Below are 23,291 nucleotides of genomic sequence, written 5' to 3'. Positions count from 1 at the left end.
GAACTCTGAATTACTACTTAACCTTAGTCTAAATTTTACCGCAAGTTACCATAGCCTAACTCAGCTTCTTTATGGCAGTTGGCCCTTCACTGTAGTTTTCTGCTATAATGAAATGTATTGGGCCCCGGGAAGAAAGCTGAGGAGGGAATTGCTCATTTGTCCCGCACAAAAGAAAGACAAACTTCCTGAGAGGCTTCCCGCTGGGTGCCGTTAGTCCACAATATGCCTCTGTGTGACCCCCCCCCCCAGCCCCCCCTCCCGCCCCCCCCCACATCTGCACCTCAATGGCTCTGTGTAACTCGGTCTTATTGAGCAACTTAACTTCATGTGTTATAAAATAAATGACCTCAAACAGCAGCGGCTATAATGGTGATGAGGCAAATTATCCCTGTGTTTCTGTCGTCAATCTGCTGCAGGATTTACGACATCGTCATTTAGGTTCACTGAATTCACAGCATTAAAGTGGATTATTAAAGTATCCTGCAGAATTTTGGCTAATAAACCTGTTCTTGGGTACCTCAACATATACAATTACATTTTCAAATGTATTTAAAGTCTATATAAGGAAAAGCAGTAAGGTGAAAGATGCCCTCTGCAGGCAGCAATGTCAGCAACCAGCGGGAGAAAAAGCTATCACTTTTAGCTAACGGCAAGCAGGTAAATGTATGGCACAGTGATGAACATATAATTAGTGCAGAACCGTTTAGGATGGATTCAGGTGATGGATTATGGGCTAATGCGGAGGACAGTTCTGTGTTCCCTTTATGAAGCAACAGAATCCAGGAAGTTGGAGAGTTTCAGCAGTAGAAGAAGAATCAAAGTGAACAAGATGAATAAAAACAGCGTTAACGACATAACATCCTACATCAGGTATGTTTTTGAAGAGGGTTCAATGTTATAACATGATTAAAACCTCAAAAAAGACCATTTTGCATTATGTGTCTCCCATAAACTACAGTAACTGCCAACCTAAGCAACCTTTGCTAATCATAAAATAAGCCTGACTGCTTTGAGGCACAACCATCCAGTGTCAGATGTTATTCTGTGCTGCCTCTTGGCACAGGCAGAAGAGAGAGGCGGCAGATTGGCTGAAGTTGACAATGCTGAGTGAGATTTGAATTACAGTGGGGTTCGACAGATCTCCGGGCTTAATGAAGAAACGGGCCCCTCAATAACTCTATAAGGGCCTGCCTGTATAAACTGTTCAAATGGACCAAAGGATTAACTCGGCAAACGAGTATTCAAATGAACGTCATCCTCCATCTGCGAGCAACAGACGGCGCTGCAGCAGTGGAAAGGAAAGAGCTGTGAGGTGATCGTAGGCAATGACCGACAATAGTGCAGTATATTCTCAAACTGAAGCAGAGGTAACTGTAATTATGAGTATATTTGGAATTTATATTTTAGAAAACAGATTGTGTTCATCATGCACATGTTCAGGATGCTCCGTAGCATGAACATTTGAGAGGAGATTACAGATTTCTAATGCAATGTTTCTTTTCTTGATAAATGTAGAGCAGGGGTAGGCAAGTTTTCTTGGCGGAGGGGCCGACTTTCTTTATTGTAAATAGCCCGAGGGCCGAAGCCGCCGATTATTAGCTCCAGGTAACGCACAACACTGGAAAAAATACCATCATGAGATAAATGCTTGAATTAAAGTTCTTCTTTGTTGAATTTGAGTCGGTTTGAACTAATCCAAGATACATACTTGGAATCAGACAAATAATTGTTTTTACTTGAAATGACACACAATTATCTGAATTAAGAGAATAACTAATACTAGAGGTTTTATGTCATCCAAGACCAGACCAAATCAACTCAAACCTTAGATTTAATCTCTTAATTCAAGTAGATTTATGTCATTTCTTCCTTAAAACGATAATTCTTCTTCTTTTTCTTTAATACCAGGAGTAGTTCGAAATCCGCGCAGTAATCTTCACTTTACTGTGCAGATGCCAAATTACTCCTGGTATTATTACGCCTTACAATATAGTCCCTCCTTTTATCCGCTTAGAAAATCCACATTGTTTAATTTTGTGTAATTATACTTTGTAGTGGAACACTTCACGTAACCATATTTAAATAGGGAAAACGTGGAAGAGCTTGGTAGCTTCAATCTTGACCAGTTTTGGAGCTATAGTGGAGAGGGGGAGAGGCTAAATGCTAACGCCGTCTGCGCTGTGTTTACATGACTGAAGGCACGGGTGAAGATCAGACAGGTCCTAAAGAACTCGTCAAAGCTAAGGTAAGAACATATCTCAGTATGTAAAAACGGTGGCCTGTTCCTTTAAGAGGGAATCGTCTCAATCACTGATCTACAGTCTTTAATCCTACAGTTTGGTCGGGACTCACCTTTAAAACCAGGTCTCTCGCAGAGGGAGACATGACGATTCGGTCGCACCAGGCGGGGCATCTGGTGTTCATGTACTCCTTGCCCTGGCTGCTGTCTTCACTGTACGGATAACTGCGGGGATCAGAGAGGACAAACACGGGTTCAGTCCAAATGTATTGCAAACACGGCAGAAGCAATCTCGGCGCTTGACTGAAACCCCGACAAATCCTACGCTTTGCACGCGCACATGGCGGCAACAGGAAGCAGAACAAATATCCCACGTCAAAGAGATCCGCTGAAATAAATGCAATCTTGTTTTTATCATATTATTTACATGAAATTAAGGTAGAATTATCCGTTTTGCGGCGCTGCTCACAGCAATTACCATTTTTACGAAGGGTATCGAGAACACACAAGCGCCGTTAAACCAAATTACAATAGCAAAGCAAGTTTACAAAGATTTTCTAATCAAACTAAAATAACGGCAGAGTGAACGGCTGCACAGAGAGGCCATTAACAGCTGATGAACAGGACGGGGGAGAATCGCTATTGACATCTTTATGAGTAAAATCTATGCGTGGAGATCACTGCCATCTCTATTGAAACAGCAGGTCCATTAGAGCGACCATCCAACTGAGTAATCTCTCATTCAGCGCACTCAGATGGCTCAATCAGATCTATTTGCCTGCCAACTGTACACAGGCTGTGAAAGTGATCGGAAAACGCTGAGGGGTAATGGGGTCTGGGCTCACGGCGGCGATCTGACACATCCACGGTGAAGATCAACAACTCACTTCTCAGATTAGTGACAATGGCAAAGAACTGAAAGCGCCTCCAAAGTCTTGTTAGCCACACTATGATAACCACACACACATTAAGCATTTGTTTATTATATTTATATCATATTTTTATTGGCCGTAACATGTAAACATACTTTTTCCACCCACTGTATTTCTGCTAAATTTTAAATTATAAAAGTTAATCCACTTTGATTCTGTTCACCAAGCATCCATCCAGAGACAGTCACAGAAAAACACTATTTTGGTGATAGTCGCTGAATCCCAGAGAGAAAAAACAACTTCTGGCGAGTGGCCTCTTTAGGAAGGTTGAATAACGACCTTGTAGCCAAACAGGCGTGTCCAGAGTAGGTTAGAAAGAGCTCCTTCTTCACAGCTTGCAGTGCAAACATGACATCTGTTCAGACGCTCACTTCCTTTTTGACACTATGATGTAAAGAACGTCACAACTCAGCAGGATTCAGGAGAATTAAAGCAGTACTAAGTAACGTGTTTACCTTAATAAATCCTTTCCGTAGTCCCTGTGGGGGTAGTACAAGTGTTTATGGGATGATTGGAGGGTCTTTCACCTCCCCCCTGGTGTCACTGGCCAGAAAACCATGTTTGCAACATGACTGCCGCCGGACCGGAGTCACCAATACACACTAATACGGCACGGTAGCACAGCGGTTAGCGCTTGTGCTTCACAGCTAGAAGGTCCGGGTTTGATTCCCACCAAGGACGGGGCCTTTCTGTGTGGAGTTTGCATGTTCTCCCCGTGTCTGCGTAGGTTTCCTCCGGGTACTCCGGTTTCCCCTACCACTAAAAACATGTACAATAGGCCAGGATGTATGAGAGTGTGTTTGAGAGTGCGCATGGGGGACGACAGATGAAAATTAGCCTAAGGCTACAATCCGGTGTGGCTTGTTCATTAACTTGCACTGTCCCTACCAAATAAACCATAAATAAAATAAAAATAATAGAATCATGAAGAAGAAGCTAACAGGCTACCGGGCAAAGCTAACTGCGGGCTAACGTCACTTTAAACTGTATTTACAGCCAAGTTTGAGTGAAAAAAAAAAAATTCCATTGTATAATTGGATGCACAATATCCCTCTCTCCCTTCGCCTTTTCTGTCAACGTAGTATTTACTTTTCAAGACAATTAATAAGTTAAAAAATCTCAATTTGCTACGACACCTGCAGTTGCGCTTATGGCCTCTAGGGGCAAGACTTACTTAGTACTGCTTTAATTAGAACTGTGTGAATTAAGCCAAAAAACAGGGGTGTCACAAAAATGTGACAAAAATGTGATAAAAATTTGATGAAAAAATGACCAAAAAAATGACAAAAAAGTTACAAAAAAATGGTGGAAAAAAAAATCTGATGATGTGAGGAAAAAGATCTCTCGGTTCAGGCGGGAGTTAAGAGGTTAAAAGCATATTGTACCAAATAATAAAAAGCGTTTTCGGCTCAAACATATTCATCCTCATCTTCATCATCGACACAATCTTTATTCAACGACAGAAAATAAGGCGAAACCAGTAGAAAAACGACACAACAGCTTATATCAGCGACACCACCCGTCTAAATTAGCCCAAAATCTTGCCTATGCGCGATTAATAATGCATTATCCACCGGCAAAGAGCCTATCCGGAAACACCAGGGAACCGTTCTGCAAAAATTACCCACTGAGGCATGCGGCGGATAGAGATTTACATTGTTGAGAATTCAATTTGGCCAAACGGTAAAGAAACAATCCAATTTGTTTGTCTGGGAACGTAACATCAGGCTTACACACTGTAAAACCAATCCAATTTCCTCCCTGAGTGCGGCCGATGCTAACCGTAGTGGAACAGGCGGCGGCGCTGGTACGGCCGAGAGGAGCTAATGAGGAAATAAAGACGCGCAGGGATTATAATTCATCAGGAGGAGCAGGAGGAGGAGAGCTGGAGACGGTGGGAAATCTGTTAATGGCCGTTTTATTTGCAATGTTCTTTAACCCCTTAACTCCCGCCTGAACCGAGCACATTTTCTCCAGTTTGGCTTTGCCCCAGTCCAAAAGCTTCTGGAAAAAAAGGTGTGGAAAATAGCGACAGAACTGAGGTGAAAACAATGATGAAGATGTGACAAAAAAGTGACCAAAAAAATGACAAAAATGTGACAAAAATGTGACAAAAAAAGACAAAAAATGTGACAAAAAATTACAAAAAAAGAACAAAAAATGACAAAAAATGTGACAAAAAAATTACAAAAAAGTGACAAAAAAAAAAAAAAAATGTGACAAAAATGTGACAAAAAAAAAAAAAAAAAGACAAAAAATGTGACAAAAAATTACAAAAAAAGAACAAAAAATGACAAAAAATGTGACAAAAAAATTACAAAAAAGTGACAAAAAAAAAAAAAAAATGTGACAAAAATGTGACAAAAAAAAAAAAAAAATGACAAAAAAAATGACAAAAAAACCAAAAAAAAAAAAAAAAAAAAATTGACAAAAAATTACAAAAAAAATTACAAAAAAATTACAAAACAATTACAAAAAAATTACAAAAAAATTACAAAAAAATTACAAAAAAATTACAAAAAAGTGAGTTGAAAAAATGAGTTGAATACTCCCCCCAAAAAAAGGATGGAAAAAAAATCTGATGACGGGAGGAAAAAGATCCATTTATTTGAGTTTTGTAGATCTTAGCTTGAGGTGTTACACTGGCCTACAGGATTCGGGTAAAGCTGAACTGGAGAAAATGCTCTCGGTTCAGGCGGGAGTTAAGAGGTTAATGACGGGGTTTTAGATGCAGAAAGATTTGCTCATGTGGACCATAATTCCAAGAAAAATCAGAATGGATTAAACTGGTGGCTCTCGAACTTTTATCAGACATGTTGAGCTTATTGAAAAGAACAATGAACTTTCAGCCAAAATTGCAGCTGGATTCGTCTAAAATCATAGTTTTTGATGAATGCACACCATAATATAAGTCGAGCATTGCCATTGAGTGGGTTCTGTCTCTAAGGAAAAAAAAAAAAATTAAATGTATGTTTAAAGGGACTAGATGCAACTTGGACATTTTATACTCACTACTGCCACCTCAGGTCTTACGCGTAACTGCAGCTTCTTTATTAAGCTCATGCATGACGGCACTTCGGACAACTTTTTGAGTGACAGTGCAGGATTTTAGAGGCGGTTGTGGACTCATTCTACACCTTAGGCCAGGGATGGGCAAGTTTGTGTCGTGGAGGGCCGATTTTTATCATTGCCAAAACACAAAGGACGGAACCTCACCATTGCGGCCTAAAGTGAAGAACTTTTTTTCTGCAAATGCCAACAGGTATTGGCTTCGGGACAGAATAAAGTCCTTGTAGCCAAACACGCTTTTTTTTCAACCTCGACAATATCGTTAGGTAAAAAAAAAAAGAACAGGTGTGTCCAGAGTAGGTTAGAAAGAGCTCCTTCTTCACAGCTTGCAGTGCAATCATGACATCTGTTAAGACGCTCAGGGGGTGCGTTTGTTTTGGCCGCAGGGGCAGCCTACTTTTATTATTTTTTCCTTTGTTTCTTTCTTACAACAGAAATAATGAAAATGCTGTTTTATAAATTAATATCAGACCGTAAGGCATTACATTACTAACGTCGGGCACTTCCTGTTTGACACTATGATGTAAAAAACGTCAGAGTAAGTAAGTATTGGCTACAGGTATTGGCTTCGGGACTCACCATCACCCTCACTTTTGGGTTGACAATCACTGTTGTACATTACATATGACCAAATGGGGTGTTCTAACAGGACATTTAAAAAATACTGACCCAATTTCTCACATTTTAGAGTACTTTAACAGGTATTTAAACTCTTCTTTGCATAATAATACTTCTCAATATCATCTTAGGGGCCAGAGGTTCTGTCCTGGAGGGCCAGATTTGGGCCTGACGTTGCCTACCCCAGCCTTAGGACATTGCTGGAACATGTAGGGGGAGGAAAATATTTATTTTTAACATTTTGTATACAAAGTTTAAAAATAACAACAAAACTGCATTTTGTAGTTCCTTTAAGGCAGGTGTGTCCAAACTGTTTTCCTGTGGGGCCGCATACTGAAGCGTACACCATAGATAGGGCCATAGATCGGTGGTTAGTGCCGCAAAACCTTTGACTAACAGAGGTTTAAATTGCGCCCCACACCTTTATTTCTGCTCAAAACCTTCATGCCAGCTCTGTCTCACAGTAAAAGGTTAGTTGTTAGGTTAGAATTGTGTGGAATTATTACATTTCAAATAAAAAGGACTATCTCTGATGATGTGTCCCGATTCAGCAAAAAGGCAGAGGGCCACCAAATATTGGTCTGAGGGCCGCATTTGGCCCCCGGGCCGCACTTTAGACACCCCTGCTTTAAGGCCTTAATTTTGACATAATTAATTTGATAACTTGTAATGCCTTTTTAATGCCCTCTGGAAACCCTGTTTATGTTTCCAAGGTAAACATTGTGATGAGTAAGTTCGCTCTTATTTTTATTTCTGATCAAAAGGCCAAAGCTCTCATTGTCGGCCCAAACTCAAGCATCGGCTACATGATTCCTTTTTGCAAAGCATATAGTACAGCAATCGATCATCTACAAGAAATTTTGAAAAAAGACTGAAAATACCAATATTGAAGGACTATTTAAATGCTTCAATAGAATCAAGTTTCCCGAAGGAAGAGAGAAAGAACCACTTGTTATGGTTGCAGTCAAACAAAACTCTGTCGGCATCTTCTTACTTGGTTTAGAGAAATTCCCACGGAGCCCCGATGGTTAGAAACGGGGCAAAAGTGCGCCCCCCTCTCAAAGCCCCCCACCAGGTGAACAAACTGACCTGCTGTGGACTACTGAGAGCAGTGCCCTGCCTCCAATTAGCATTAATAGCCTTTAAACCATGGGGGAAATGCATGGTTGTTTTGGTATGCTAATCACTGGGCTAAAGGGAGTGATCCGGGGATAAAAGAGGGGTGAGAGAATGGGATGAGACAGAGGCAGCACAAGCTCCGGGGATGAGCAGTGATCAGGCTGAAAGAGGCTGAAACAGGCAGGTCTTCAAAGGGGGATTTGGGCTTCAGGGTGGCCTCTCTGCTGCGGCTTCCTGACGGATGGACCGCGGCACTAAACGCTCCACAAAGATCCCATCAGCTGCACTTACGGCTTTATTGACTGACACAAGAGGCCGTTTGGGTGTTAAAGTAATGAAGAAAATCAGGTTTGGCACAATGAGCTACGCAATGAACTGTCTCCAAAACACAATTCACATGTTTTTCTAAATATCTGAACAAAAGTAAAGATAAATCAAAAGTAAATTCTTGACATTAATCCTTAATTGCGCAATTAGTTTTAACCTCTTAACTCCCGCCTGAACCGAGAGGATCTTTTTCCACACGTCATCAATTTTTTTTTCCATAATTTTATTGTTGGGTATTCAACTCATTTTTGTAACTTTTTTGTAATTTTTTTGTCATTTTTTCGTCATTTTTTTATCACATTTTTGTCCTTTTTTGTCAAATTTTTGTAAATTTTTTTGTCAAATTTTTATTACATTTTTGTATTTTTTTTTGTAACATTTCGTCAATTTTTTATCAATTTTTTTGTCAATGTTTTCTCACTTTTTTGTCACGTTTCCAGTTTCTCAGTTTTGAGATGAAAAACATGTGCACTGATCCCGGAATATTGTAGAAATTGAGTTTTTGAAAGAAACAAATCGACACAAATGAAGTGACTTTCAGACTTTGCTGTAAATGATTCCAGTCGTTAAAATTAGAATGAGAATTGACCAAAGGATGTGCGAACCTTGGGAACAGAGAGGATTATTAATGGGAAACTGATAAAGAAAGAGCATTAACCTCTCATTGCGTCTCATTTTCCTCAAAGCAACAAACCATTTCTACGCAGCTAACGATCAGCAATGCTCCAATCAGTTGCAATTCGAGAGAAAAAGAAATCAAGTTTGACCCCTCGATAATGAACTGATAACAAACTTCCTCGATAACCCACTCGAGACACTTCCGACGCGATTAAAAACAGCCTGGATTGGCCATTAAAAGGGTCATAGAGAGGCGCACGTTGTTCCCTTTCTGTGTGTGTGTGTTTCCTCACCCTCCATTGGCTGCGATTGAGATAACGGGGACTTACTATAATGCCACAGTCAACAGTGTGAGCGGCGCGTCGGGGCTATAGTGATTAATGTGCGCGATTAGCTTTAGACAAACTTATCACAGGAGGCAAACACGCGGCGGAGGGCGTGTGGGCCACAGGCTGCGGACCGTATCAGGGCCAGGATGACAGTAATAAGAGTAATAACGCTAATTAATGTCTACAGCTGATAAGGCCAACAACTGAAAGGACCGGCCCCCCTGAGGCACACAGGCAGATGGATTGTACGGGCAGCAGACAGTTGCGTTTATGGCGTTATTCATTCGATTTATTGTTATTTATGAAATTTTATTACTGTTGACATATGTTTATTCTTATTTGCGTTCGCTGTAGCCATGGTTATGCTCGAAACACATAATGAGCCTCTCTGCATGATGTCTGGCCTGATTAGTGCTGCAACATAAAAGCCAGACTGACTTTATTTATGTATTTATAAATGCATAATAAAGACAGTCTGGAATCGTGGTAATAAGACGCAAATTTCAAATGGAGGCGGGGCTAACGATCGCAGTTTGAATGAGAGACGACCAATCAAACACAAAGCGATCTACGCTTTATGTTTATGTCCAACACCATGATTGTTTGTAGTCCACACGTGCAGTCGAATACATGTTCCGGTGAAAGCCCTCAGAGCAGCTTCTTGCTGTGGCTTTAAGGAGATCTCCAGCTCATTTTAACCTCTTAACTCCCGCCTGAACCGAGAGGATCTTTTTCCTCTCGTCATTTCCCATCATTTTTCGTTGGGTCATTCACTCATTTTTGTAACTTTCTTGTCATTTTTTTGGGTCATTTTTTGTCACATTTTTGACATTTTTTCGTCAATTTTTTATCACATTTTTGTCTTTTTTTTGGTATTTTTTTTGTAATTTTTTGTCAAATCTTTATCACATTTTTTTGTCACATTTTTGTTATTTTTTTGACACATTTTTAAAAAAAAAATTCCGTCAATTTTTAATCTAATGTTTGTCATTTTTTGTCACATTTTTGTAAAAAAATTTGGTCATTTTTTGTCACATTTTTGTCATTTTTTGTCAATTTTTTTTTCAATTTCTTGTGACATTTTTGCCACTTTTTCATCAATGTTTTCTCACTTTTTTTTGTCACATTTCCATCATTGTTTTCGTCTCAGTATTGTTGCTATTTTCACACCTTTTTCCCAGAAGCTTTTGGACTGGGGTAAAGCCAAAATGGAGAAAATGTGCTCAGTTCAGGTGGGAGTTAAGGGGTTAAAACAGAGGAAAAGGGCACTGGTAAAAGATCGTTGTGTCGCGGCCGCCATCTTCACTGTTTTGGTTTTGGCCTGGAGGAGCACTGGTTGATGGAAATCCTAGCGCAGAAGATGACGAACCGTTAACTCCCGCCTCCCGTGCTATGATTGGCTCGTCTTGGTTTTGCCAGAGTCAGCGAGATTCAAAGCTCACGATTTCAGACTGTATCCCCATGTATCTCTTAACATGGAGGATCATTCAGTCTGGCTCGTGTCAGGAAAATGAGGTACCGAGACAACGCAAAAAGTGGCAAAAGTGGGCGAGGCGGAATAAGGTGAATAGTGCAAAAATCTGACACTGAGATTTACATGTTTCGCCAGAAGCCTGCAAAACAACAGCTCAGTTTGAGCCATGATTTTGTAATTTAGTCAAGATTTTGCCGTTTTATGATGTTTTTTTGAAGGCCTGTTTGGCACATTCTGATGAAAACATATATCAATTAAATATAATATATTTTAATTATATTATAATTAAAATAATAAATAAAATAGTTACTGAATATCACTTTTTTTCTTGTATCGTGTCGCCATGAGATCTGAATAAAATGTGGCCGGAACATGAATGAAAACAAGTCTTTATCTCGTGACATACTAAGACTTAACAAACCAGACCAGTAGAAACCAGGTTTAAATGTGTACAAAATAGTTCGAAAACAAACTTCTTAAGTGCGATGCCCGTGGACACAACAGCCGTGTGAACAGGTGAGACCGAGACTCGAACCAGCAACCATCAAGTTTAAAAGAACTGCCTCTACAGCAACAGCTTTCCCTGTTATATGATTGTCATTTCTATACAAAAACAAACCATCACATGTATAAAAGGATGTATAAAAGGGTTTCAAAGGGTTTCAGAAAGGTCTAAATCAGGACTAAACTTCATCTAACTTAAGACTCCCCTATGGCGAATTCAAAACCAGGACAACAGAAGTGTATTGCAAACACAAACATCAATTTAAACTAAACCTGGAACACGACACAGAAATATTTGCGGAAATCGCGTCCCAGTTTGAGTCTAGTTTCGGCTTCCTCAAATATTCTTTTCCCCTTGTGTGTGGTGTGATGTCACAAGCTGTAGACTTTGCCCCAGTGTCAATCCAGGAGAAGTGGATCACAATATTGCCTTAAGAAACATCACCCGACTGTTACTTCACCGCAAAGCCACTTGTAGCGTGGGCGGCCGGCGCAGACTTCCTCGTCGCACATTCTCCGACAGAATCTGAATCACCTGTTTTTTTTTTACGCAGCGACAGACAGTGGCGGTGTTAATAACCCGCGGCGGGCCTTTCTACTGCTTTGTTTTTAATGAGGGCCATATAAACCGCTGCTTACGCTGTGGGCGGGGCAGGAAGCGCTGATAAGAAGCTATCAGCACGCCAGGTCAAGAGTGCAATATGATGCATGAGGCTGACCAGAAAGGGAAGGGCCACCCACACACAGTAGCTTTTCAAGTACAAATGTTTCATAAGGATGCAGTAACTATCTGGGATATTATTGTAGCCTGCAATAATATCCAGCAGCCTTATTTTTGACTTCCAAACACGTCAAACTAACTATGGGCCAGATCTTGTGACTGGCGCAGGTTTTGCGCTTAAGGCTGCGCCTCTAGGAGAGGCCGTTATTTAAGAAAGAGAGGCCGACTGAGGCGTGGTTTATTACAAGCAGCATTATGGCAACCTTCACATTATGTTCCTCTTTACATCCCTTGCCTTGTCTTCTTCCTTAGAATCGACGTCAAATTGACAACAAAAGTGAAATTCCCTTGAAAAGTCTGTTTGAGTGTAGGTTACACACGAGCCTACTTTGATACAGTAGATGAACGCGCACACCCCTAACACCAAAAACAACAACAGTTTTCCATAAATAAACCACACGTGCCTGAAGTGCCACAACACCAGGTCTGATCTGAGTTTTAAGGAGACATTTCCTTCGTGCGTCAGTTTGTACCTCCTGATGATGCTCCTTGTGTAGCCACAGCTCAGTCCAAAAGAAAGAAGCGCATTTTACAGGGCTCATAGCAATTTTTTTATTTATTTTTTTCAATTCAGCCGCTCCAGGAATCCTGCAGCTGTAGCGCAAATGTTCCAATATGCTACAGTTTTCTTGCAACTGCAGCATAACTCTGCAACTCCTCCACAGCCGATATGACAGTTTCTGATCAATTAAATCCTGTACATTTCGTAACTTTGCGCATTCAAACGATGTCCAGCGGCGTGGCCCCCCTCGCAAACCACCGCCTTCCGCAGCTCTGTGGAAAGCATGGGGAGGGGGCGGCACCACAACATCACAATGCGAGTCTGCCCCCCCCCTCCTGTCCTGCCCACTTTTTGCACCAGGTTTGACACTGAAGATTGCAAGGAGCGCCACCCGTCTGCGCAGTCGTCTGCTCTACAGCCTGCGCCATGAACCACAAGATCTGGCCCTCTGTGTTTTGACAAATTGTGCAGCTCATTTCCCATTGTTCTGTTCTTCTTCTGTGTTTGTCCGGAGTTGTCAGGGGAGGCTTGTAAAACACAACAGCCTTGTACATGTATCCACACGGAAGAGCCAAACGGCATCAATAACGCGAATGTTTGCTCCAGCCTGTAAATCTGGGAGGCTCAGGGCACAGCTTTGGCCCCAAACAGTTCAAACAAAGGGAAATGTCGTCAGCAGAGGCACGTTTTGGCATTCAGCTCATTCGAAGCCTCAAGTTTTCTATGCAAAACTCATATTTGTGTCAACAATATGCCGATTTATTGGTTTATTTACTTGAGCACAAAAGTGGACATTTCAATCATAAATAGGGCTTATGAATTTGCATTCGGGCGCGTCAGCAGTGACTGTTTGGAGATGACGCATTCTGAGTAAACACTGTGCGGGTCAGTGTCTAGTAGAGAGGTTAGAGCGCCCTCTGGGTCCAGCTCAGGGACTGAAAAAATGCAGAGGTGCTACAAAACGCTACAAAATGGAGGAAAACTAAACCAACGAGATTTCTATTCTAATACTCGCAAGAAAACAATCTTGATGATCTATATTGCCAATAAATTATATACGCAGTAGTCTTGAAAACAAATGCACCGATCCAGCTTTTTTGCTAACAACACCGATACCGGGGTTTGAGAATCTGCCGATATCCGATATTTACCGATACCAAGAGACTTTCTTAAAAGTCTCTTTCTCTATTGATTTTTCTCCATTTTAAGATCAATAAAGTAATATTTTATGGTCATGTCGCAGATCAATTATCAATGAAGTCTATTGAAAAACTCTTGGATAAACATTTAACAAGGGTGACTTTTCTACGCTACATTAATACAAACAACTCACATTAATGATCTGACCATGATCTGACCATCACATATATGTTGGATCAGTTATTTCTTAAACTAAAATACAAACACTTGGCTTCAGCAGTGGTTATTTTATTTTACTAGGCTTCTTTATGTACTTCTATCATAGTTTCTGACCCAGCCTTGATTAGTTTTCGTTAGCATTAGCATGCTCCCGCTAGCTTTCGCATGCTATTGCTAACCGCAGAATTTTGCGCGGCGATCAAAAATACATTTGTGAAGGTTAACCTCTTACCACCCGCCTAAACCAAATGCATTCTGTCCTCTTTGGCTATTATATAGGCCTGTGTAGCACCTCATTTGAAAGCTAAGACCCACAAAACTGATCTTTTTCCTCACGTTGTTGCTGTGTTGTGTCACCTTTTTTATGTTGTTTTTTTTCAATTTTGGTCACATTTTTGTTGAATTTTGGCACTTTATGGTTGAGTTTTTGTCACATTTTTGTTGAATTTTTGTAATTTTTTTGTTGAATTATTGTCACATTTTTTTTTGCATTTTTGTTGAATTTTTGTTATTTTTTGGTTGAGTTTTTGTCACATTTTTGTTGAATTTTGTCACATTTTTGTTGAATTTTGTCACGTTTTTGTTGAATTTTTGTCACTTTTTTGTTGCGTTTACATCCTTGTTTTCTTCTCATTTTTTGTGGCTGTTTTGGTGCTTTTTTCCCCAAGAAGCTTCTTGATTAGGGTAAAGCCAAACTAGAGAAAATGGGATCCGTTCAGGTGGGAGTTAAGATGTTAAAACTAACTCAGCGATTGAACTCTCCAGGTTCTTAGCTTTACAATGATATAGTGCCTACAAGCAGGCCCATGTTTTTAAGGCGTTGAGAGCCAAAACTAGTATCAGATCAGTATTGGATATTTATAGCCAATACCTGATATCGTATTTCTTCCAAAATCGGCGTTGATCGGTGCATCCCTACTTGAAAACCTTATTTTCGGAACCTGAGCATTGACAAGTTTCTGTTTCGATTTACAGCTTGGTTTACCGCTTCAGCGCAGCGTGATTTAAACACTTTGAGCAGAACGGCCTAGAACCTGTATATCGGGGTAGGCAAGTTTGTGTCCTGGAGGGCCGATTTTCATCATCGTCAAATCACCAAGGGCCGAACCTGACCATTGAAGCCCAAAGAACCATTTTATGCAAAAGCCAATGTTTTACATTATAGATGTTTTTTTTTTAACCTCTTACCCCCCTCAGAGCTAAGGCCTACGAAAGAGATTGGAACTTTTCTGTTGCACCGTTTTTTTGTAGGTTTTTTTGTCCTGGTTTCCTGTCACTTTTTTCTCGTCCTTTTGTCATTTTGTCGTTGTTGCTTTCTGGCATGTTTTACTTACTTTGTTTGCATTTTTTGTCACTTTTTCTTTGTCGTCATGTTTTTTTTCCTCCACATTTTCGACACCATTTTGATGCTTTTTTTTTTCAAAAAGCTTTTAGATCTGGGTAAAGCCAAACTGTACAAAACGTGCTCAGTTCAGGCGGTCCAGGCGATTTTTGAATCCCAAAATGGACTATATATACATAGTAACACTTTGTATTTATATGGTACAGTTTTTACACAATAACCACCAAAGCATCTTCCCCCACTCTCCCTGACTTTAGCAGCTATTTGATCTCTTATTTGTGATACTATTTATCAAATTCATCTTGGGGGCCAGAGGTTTTGGGCCTGACGTTGCCTACCCCTGCTGTATATAATGTTGGACTGCAGGATAGTTTTAGGTTCTTGCAATGACACACTTGTATCCAGGAAGTACAGAACGAAGCACCGACACCAGAAGAAACTGCAAATCTTAATCAGGATTACTCAAAACTCTGTCTATGACAAGGGAACAGCGATATAACCATGGTTTCAGCTAAAAAAAAAGTGATGTGAGATTGATAAAATGCAACCTCGTCTTTGTCTAAATGAGGCCCCGCTGTCCACAGATGATGCCCATGAGTGGAGAGGGCTTGGACACAGAGGCTACAGCAGCCTCTCCAGTTATTATGAGCACAATGGGCTCTCATCATTTCACAGGCAGCAGTCCCAGTGATGGATGGAGTAATGCTGAGGAGACAATGGAGCTGTTCAGGGCTGGACATAGCAGTGGATGTATACGTATAAAGACAATACTTAAAGACAAACAATAGGAAGAAGAGCAGGGGCTGCAGGAGAGACTGTATCACTAATGGACTAAGAAATAAAGATGGCACTTACATGAGGTCAGTCAGCTAAATCAAAACAAGAGTGTGGTTGGAAGCTTGCCAGACAACTTACACTGTTGTCAAGTAAATATAAATGTAAATCTGTTTTTTAGTACCCAGATCATGGTGTCATATAAACAATGGTGTAATGATGTAAAATCTACAGAGAAATGAGCCAATTCAATAGAAGTAACAAGGATGAGGATGTGAAGTGATGCACTGAGTACAAGCCAGTGCTCCACAGATCTATATCCGACCTGATTAATTTATGAATGGCTATATCATTGACCTACGACATAAAGGTTGACTTGTTTATTTTCCAAGGATGAAAAGGGTGAGGATTTGTGACGTGAGCAGCTGTGGCTGCAAATGCTAACGGTCAATGAAGAGCTTCATTAAGTTTTATGGCGCCACATTGTCCACGACTGAAAACCAAAGTGTAGTACACAGTTCACCAGACACCTTTTTCAGACAATCTACAACCTAGAAAATGTTTTACTATACAAGAGCCGCAGGTTTTACATTGCCTGCCACTCTGAATTCTCGAGGTATTTGCGAGTTCACACAGCACGGTCGTACAGCCGTTAGCGCTCTCACTTCTCTGCTAGAACATCCCGGGTTTGATTCCCACCTGGACGGGGCCTTTCTGTGGAGTTTGCATGTTCTCCCTGTGTCTGCGAATACCGTAAATGCTCTAATATAGGCCGGGGCCTTTATTTACTCAAGGGCATCTAGGACCAGGTCTTTATTGGAACCAGGCCACAATTAGAGACAGGCCTTTATTTCTATTTGAGCAAAACAGACGACCAGGAAAACAAAGAAAAACGAGATTTGTGTCCATTTGCACCTAAAATATTAGGTTAATTTATTAATTGCAAACCCTCTCCCAGCGGCTGGAACATTGACGCCTTTTATTTTGTCGGGACAACAGGAAGTGTTTCGTTGCTGTTAGCGGAGCATTGACATCAATGTCACTGCAGGTTTCTGTTTCGTTTTTACCGGACCGGATTATTTGTTGTTATCTTGTGTAAAAGGCGAGTTTAGACGGAGCGTTTGTGTTTGTGATCGATCATGAGACTGACCCGAGAGAAGACGAGACGCTTGCGCTGATGGGAGGAGTTATTTTGAGGCGTGGGACTGACCTGCACACGGAGCAGCTGGACGTGCTTTGAAGACGCGATGGTGACTTTATTAAAACCCTGGAGGGTCACACAACATTTGTTGCTTGTCCTGTTTCCAAACATAGTCACAGGAGGTTTGAAAAGTGGCCAAATCTGTGTCAAAGTTACGCTCGGATCAGCTCCTCCGCTGCGTCCCCATCGCCCGGGTTCCCGTTTGTTTACTTCCTGCACGTGAGTTTTCATTTACACCAGTATGACACAAATTCCTAACATGGGGATTATTTCTACCACTATAGTTTCTAATAAAAGCCCCGGCCTGTTTTGGAATACAGGCCAGTATTAGAGCATTTACGGTAAACCAAAAGCAGATTCAAGCAAACTAAAGTATGAATATGAAATCAATGATAACCTCATTTGCTTTCATCATAGATCTAATAAACCCTTTCTAAATATGAGTACATAAAAGCCTGGTTAGTGTCATTAACCAAGCGTCGTGTTAAAGGGTCTTCATTGTGTCCAGATTTAGTCACATGCTGTACTTGGATGGTTGGTACTTGGTGCAGAGAACAGTGGTCCTCCTTCATATGAATGAGCCCATAGCGTCTTCACGGGTGACCTCACTGTCCCCTCACTGTCCCGTCGCTGTTCCCCTGTGTGAGAGCTGCACTCACTAATGCAGCAGATACAGCCGCCATCTGTGGACACTTCCTATGAGCTCAAGACCGACTCCAGGCATTTTCCACACGACTCATTCACTCAATACTTTACAGGCTCCTCAACAATGGCGTCTGTGAGAGGGAGTGCCGTCCAATTACACCTTCCACACACCACCAGACCAAGATCAAGATCAAATCAGGACTAAACCGGGTCGAAAGAGACAAATTGATGTGATTGAGCGCACGCACAAAGACCGGACAGGTACGCATCCACTCGTCTAAGCTCAGGTAAGAACATATCTCAGGATGGGAAAATGGTGGGCCTGTTCCTTTAACCTCTTAACTCCCACCTGAACGGATCCCATTTTCTCCAGTTTGGCTTTACCCTAATCAAAAAGCTTCTTGGGAAAAAACACCAAAATAGCCACAAAAAATAAGAAGGAAGCAAGGATGTAAACGCAACAAAAATGTGAGAAAAATTCAACCAAAGAGTGACAAAAATTTAACAAAAATATGACAAAAATTCAACAAAAATGTGACAAAAAGTCAACAAAAAGTGACAAAAAACTCAACCAAAAAGTGACAAAAGTTCAACAAAAATGTCACAAAAACTCAACAAAAATATGACAAAAATTCAACAAAAATGTGACAAAAATTCAACAAAAATGTGACAAAAATTCAACAAAAAAGTGACAAAAATTCAACCAAAAAAATGACAAAAATTCAACAAAAAGTGACAAAAAACTCAACCAAAAAGTGACAAAAACTCAACAAAAATGTGAGAAAAATTCAACCAGAGTGACAAAAATTCAACAAAAAAGTGACAAATATTCAACCAAAAAAATGACAAAAATTCAACAAAAATATGACAAAAATTCAACAAAAATGTGACAAAAACTCAACAAAAATGTGACAAAAATTCAACAAAAAAGTGACAAATATTCAACCAAAAAAATGACAAAAATTCAACAAAAAGTGACAAAAAACTCAACCAAAAAGTGACAAAAATTCAACAAAAATGTGACAAAAATTCAACAAAAAGTGACAAAAAACTCAACCAAAAAGTGACAAAAATTCAACAAAAATGTGACAAAAAACTCAAAAAAAATGTGACAAAAAACTCAAAAAAATGTGACAAAACTCAACAAAAAAATAACAAAAATTCAACAAAAATGTCACAAAAACTCAACAAAAATTTGACAAAAATTCCACCAAAGAGTGACAAAAATGTGACAAAAATTCAACAAAAATGTGACAAAAAAAATCAAAATGTCACAAAAACTCAACAAAAATGTGACAAAAAAAAAAAGAAAAAAGAAAAAACACATACAAAAGATGACACAACACAGCAACAACGCAAGGAAAAAGATCAGTTTTGTGGGTCTTAGCTTTCAAATGAGGTGTTACACAGTTAAAAGAGGACAGAATGCATTTGGTTTAGGCGGGTGGTAAGAGGTTAAATGCATTATTACAGCAAAAATGAAAAGTGAAGAACCAACACGTCCATTTTGTTTAAATTATTTACATAACGACGTCCTCTGCAAATGTCTCAACAGTCAAGTCTCCGCAGGGCCTGAAGTGTGTAAAGTAGTATGACGTCTTTTTCCAGGCTGAATGAGGCTGGAAAATTTGCTGAGTGGTGCCAAAGGTGATGAGAGTGTGTTTGAGTGTGTTTGAGAGCTGGTGTTTACAGGTTTGTCTACCCTCCTGACCTTTGGACCAGCGTCTGCTATAACGTCCTATAGGTCTGCAGCGGACAAGTGCACACAGACACGAACCGCAGGCGAAGGCGCTTTTACGACAGGACTGTCCCGTCAACATGCAGAGGGCTTTCTAAAGATCACCCTGTGTAATGGACTTCACTTTGGCATGAATGAAGACGCGATCCTGACTGTGATGAAAGATTATCCTGTTCGTTCATATATAATGGGAACAGCGAGAGAGGAGTCTAAAGTCGTGACCCACGGTTTGAAACAGACTTTGATGTGTTAGTGCAGTGCAAATAGTGATGGCAAATTATGTAGGGAAAATATTCATTCTGTTTTGTTATAGGGACTGGTCGGAGTTTTCATTTTCATTTTCATCATCGCCAAAACACCAAAGGCCAAACCTCACCATTGTAGCCTAAAGTAAAATGCAAATGCCAATGTTTTACATCAGTGGTTCTCAGGTGGTCTGGCTTCCTTAACCTCTTACCACCCGCCTGAACTCTTTGGCCATTATATAGGTCTGTGTAACACCTCATTTGAAAGCTAAGATCCACAAAACTGATCTTTTTCCTTGTGTTGTTGCTATGTTGTGTCACCTTTTTTATGTATTTTTTTTCTTTTTGGTCACTTTTTTGTTGAGTTTTTGTAATTTTTTTGTTGAGTTTTTGTCACTTTTTGGTTTAATTTTTGTCTAATTTTTGTTGAACTTTTGTCACTTTTTGTTGAATTTTTGTCACTTTTTGGTTTAATTTTTGTCACATTTTTGTTGAATTTTTGTCACTTTTTGGTAGAATTTTTGTCACATTTTTGGTTTAATTTTTGTCAAATTTTTGTTGAATTTTTGTCATTTTTTGGTTGAGCTTTTTGTCACTTTTTGTTGATTTTTTGTCACTTTTTGGTTTAATTTTTGTCAAATTTTTGTTGAATTTTTGTCACATTTTGGTAGAATTTTTGTCACATTTTTGTTGAATTTTTGTCAGATTTTTGTCACTTTTTTGGTTGAACTTTTGTCACTTTTTGGTTGAGCTTTTTGTCACTTTTTGTTGAATTTTTGTCACTTTTTGGTTTAATTTTTGTCAAATTTTTGTCAAATTTTTGTCACTTTTTGGTAGAATTTTTGTCACATTTTTGTCACTTTTTTGGTTGAATTTTTGTCACATTTTTGTTGAATTTTTGTCACATTTTTGTCACATTTTTGTCACATTTTTGTCATTTTTTGTTGAATTTTTGTCATATTTTTGCTGAGTTTTTGTCACATTTTTGTTGCGTTTACATCCTTGTTTTCTTCTCATTTTTTGCGGCTGTTTTGGTGTTTTTTTCCCCAAGAAGCTTTTTGATTAGGTTTACCCTTCTCCAGCCTAACTGGAGAAAATGGGATCCATTCAGGTGGGAGTTACGAGGTTAATGACAAATGTAGCCCAAATAAAACTGTAATTTGTCATATATCATATAAAATATTGTATTTTCCACACACGTTTTTGTTCAACAAGCAGTAGATTTGCCTTTAAGACTGAAATTATGATGAAAATAACCCAATAACATTGATTTGAACAGACTCCGTTAGTGCTTCCTTGCAATTTCAGATGGAAAGTATTGAATGAAAGTTCCCTATATACTCACGACCCACTTTAGGGTCCCAACCCACCAGGCAAGAATCACTGTTTAACATTATTATGGCATTTTTAGAGTAGCTTAACAGGTATGTATTTGACCTCTTATTTTTGCATAATAATGTTGGGGGCCAGAGGTTCTGTGCTGTGCCGGGCCTGACGTTGCCTACCCCTGCCCTACATGTTCCAGCCATGTCCTAATGTGTAGAATGAGCCCAGACCTGTTCACCACAACTGCCTCTAAAATCCTGCACTCAAAAAGTTGTTAATTCGGATCCGAAGTGCTGTCATGCACGAGCTTAATATAGAGACTGCAGTTACACGTAAGACCTGAGGTGGCAGTAGTGAGTATAAAATGACCAACTTGCATCTAGCCCCTTTAACCCCTTAACTCCCACCTGAACCGAGCACAATTTCCCCAGTTTGGCTTTACCCCAATCCAAAAGCTTCTGGAAAAAAGCTGTGAAAATAGCAACAAAACTGAGACGAAAACAATGATGGAAATGTGACAAAAAAGTGAGAAAACATTGACAAAAAAGTGACGAAAAATGAATGAAAAAGTGGTAAAAATGTCATAAGAAATTGACAAAAAATTGACGAAAAAATGACAAAAATGTGATAAAAATTTGACCCAAAAAAATGACCAAAAATTGTCAAAAAAATGACCAAAAATGTGACAAAAATGTGATAAAAAAATTGACGAAAAAATGACAAAAATGTGACAAAAAATGACAAAAAAAAGACAAAAAAGTTGCAAAAATGAGTTGAATACCCACCAAAAAAATAATGGAAAAAAAATCTGATGACGTGAGGAAAAAAATCCTCTCGGTTCAGGCGGGAGTCAAGAGGTTAAATAAATAAAAGAATCAGAATCAGCAGAATCATAATCAAAATAGATGTCATTGCCATTGTCAGTGAAGGTACATTCACAAACTAGGACTATTTTTTGGTGCAATCACCCTCACTTTCCACTCCGCCTTCACAAACAGACAGCCCGGTGTTTTGTCCACCCTGAGCTCCCGTAGCTGCTTCAAGACCCAGTGAAATCACAATTGATGGACTTGTCTTGCCGCCGCTCTGTCACTCAAACTCCCGCTCTGAGCCCATTCTCTTTAACCAGGTTACTGCAAGAACGCATTCTCCCACTGCCCGCTCATTCTCCACCGCCTTTTCCTCCGAAGGCCCGCGCCGCGATTCAATTTTATCCATCGATCCCGTGCAAAAAAGGCCCCGAGAAATCAGATCAGAGGAGTACTAAAAGCTTTGGTCTGAATCAATCAAAATACATGAATAACATGCTGGGTTTTTTTAGTTTGTTTTAGCGGGGAATTACTGTAGTTATGCCATTTCAAATACGGCATCAAAACAAGCGTAATGTAGGGAAAAACCTATTATTTTCAGTCAGATGGTTGCAGCAGGGATGAGGACCTAATGGCGGGTTGCATTAAACATGATGGAAAAACTGTGTCCAAAGATATAAATGATAGGTTTCTGTTGAAAAAAGCTCATTTTGCGTTTACTGGTACGACTTTCCACGATGTTGAACTGTGGCCGATCGCCGGGCTGAAGTCGATGCTAAAGATGACAGCAGGTAGAGGTCAATAAAAAGGACAATAGAGATAAAGATGATTGGAATTCAAACAATCAAAGAGGATATTGTAGATCGCTGGGTTTAAGAAGAACAGATTTTATGCTTGTAGCGCGTTTCTTTGAGATGAGATCAGGTGAAATATTCCAAATAAAGTGTATAATTGTGGCTTATAAAACAGCTTTTGGGCACCTTGACATACTGTAGATTGTTCATATTTAAAGAGGAGGCAAAATCGTTTAAATGGAAAGAACTTCTGGAGCCTGCCCCTGTATCTGTGCGGTTTCAGGAAGTAGGAAGCTCTTATTAGTCCATTCTTAACCTCTTAACTCCCGCCTGAACCGAGAGGATCTTTTTCCTCACGTCATCAGATTTTTTTTCATCATTTTTTGGGGGGGTGTTCAACTCATTTTTGTCACATTTTTGTCATTTTTTGTCATTTTTTGTCAAATTTTGATCACATTTTTGTAATTTTTTTTTTTTTCATTTTTTGTCAAATTTTTATCAAATTTTTTGTCACATTTTTGTCTTTTTTTGTCATATTTTTGTAAT

At 39.7% G+C, this 23,291-nt stretch overlaps 1 protein-coding gene across 2 annotated transcripts in view; it reads right to left on the bottom strand.

Annotated features, from left to right (window-relative positions):
* inpp5a (inositol polyphosphate-5-phosphatase A) overlaps positions 1 to 23,291 on the bottom strand; it is a 350,565-nt gene that overhangs the window by 11,701 nt on the left and 315,573 nt on the right. For both annotated transcript variants that reach the window (XM_079560596.1, XM_079560595.1), the window contains exon 13: positions 2,353 to 2,464. In XM_079560596.1, coding sequence (XP_079416722.1) covers positions 2,353 to 2,464 — 112 coding nt within the window. The remainder of the gene's footprint in view (positions 1 to 2,352; positions 2,465 to 23,291) is intronic.

Source organism: Gobius niger (assembly GCF_951799975.1).
Source record: "Gobius niger genome assembly, chromosome: 7".
Classification (NCBI taxonomy): Eukaryota; Metazoa; Chordata; class Actinopteri; order Gobiiformes; family Gobiidae; genus Gobius; species Gobius niger.
The sequence above is the reverse complement of the archived record's forward strand: the minus strand, read 5'-3'. Positions and strand labels throughout refer to the sequence as shown.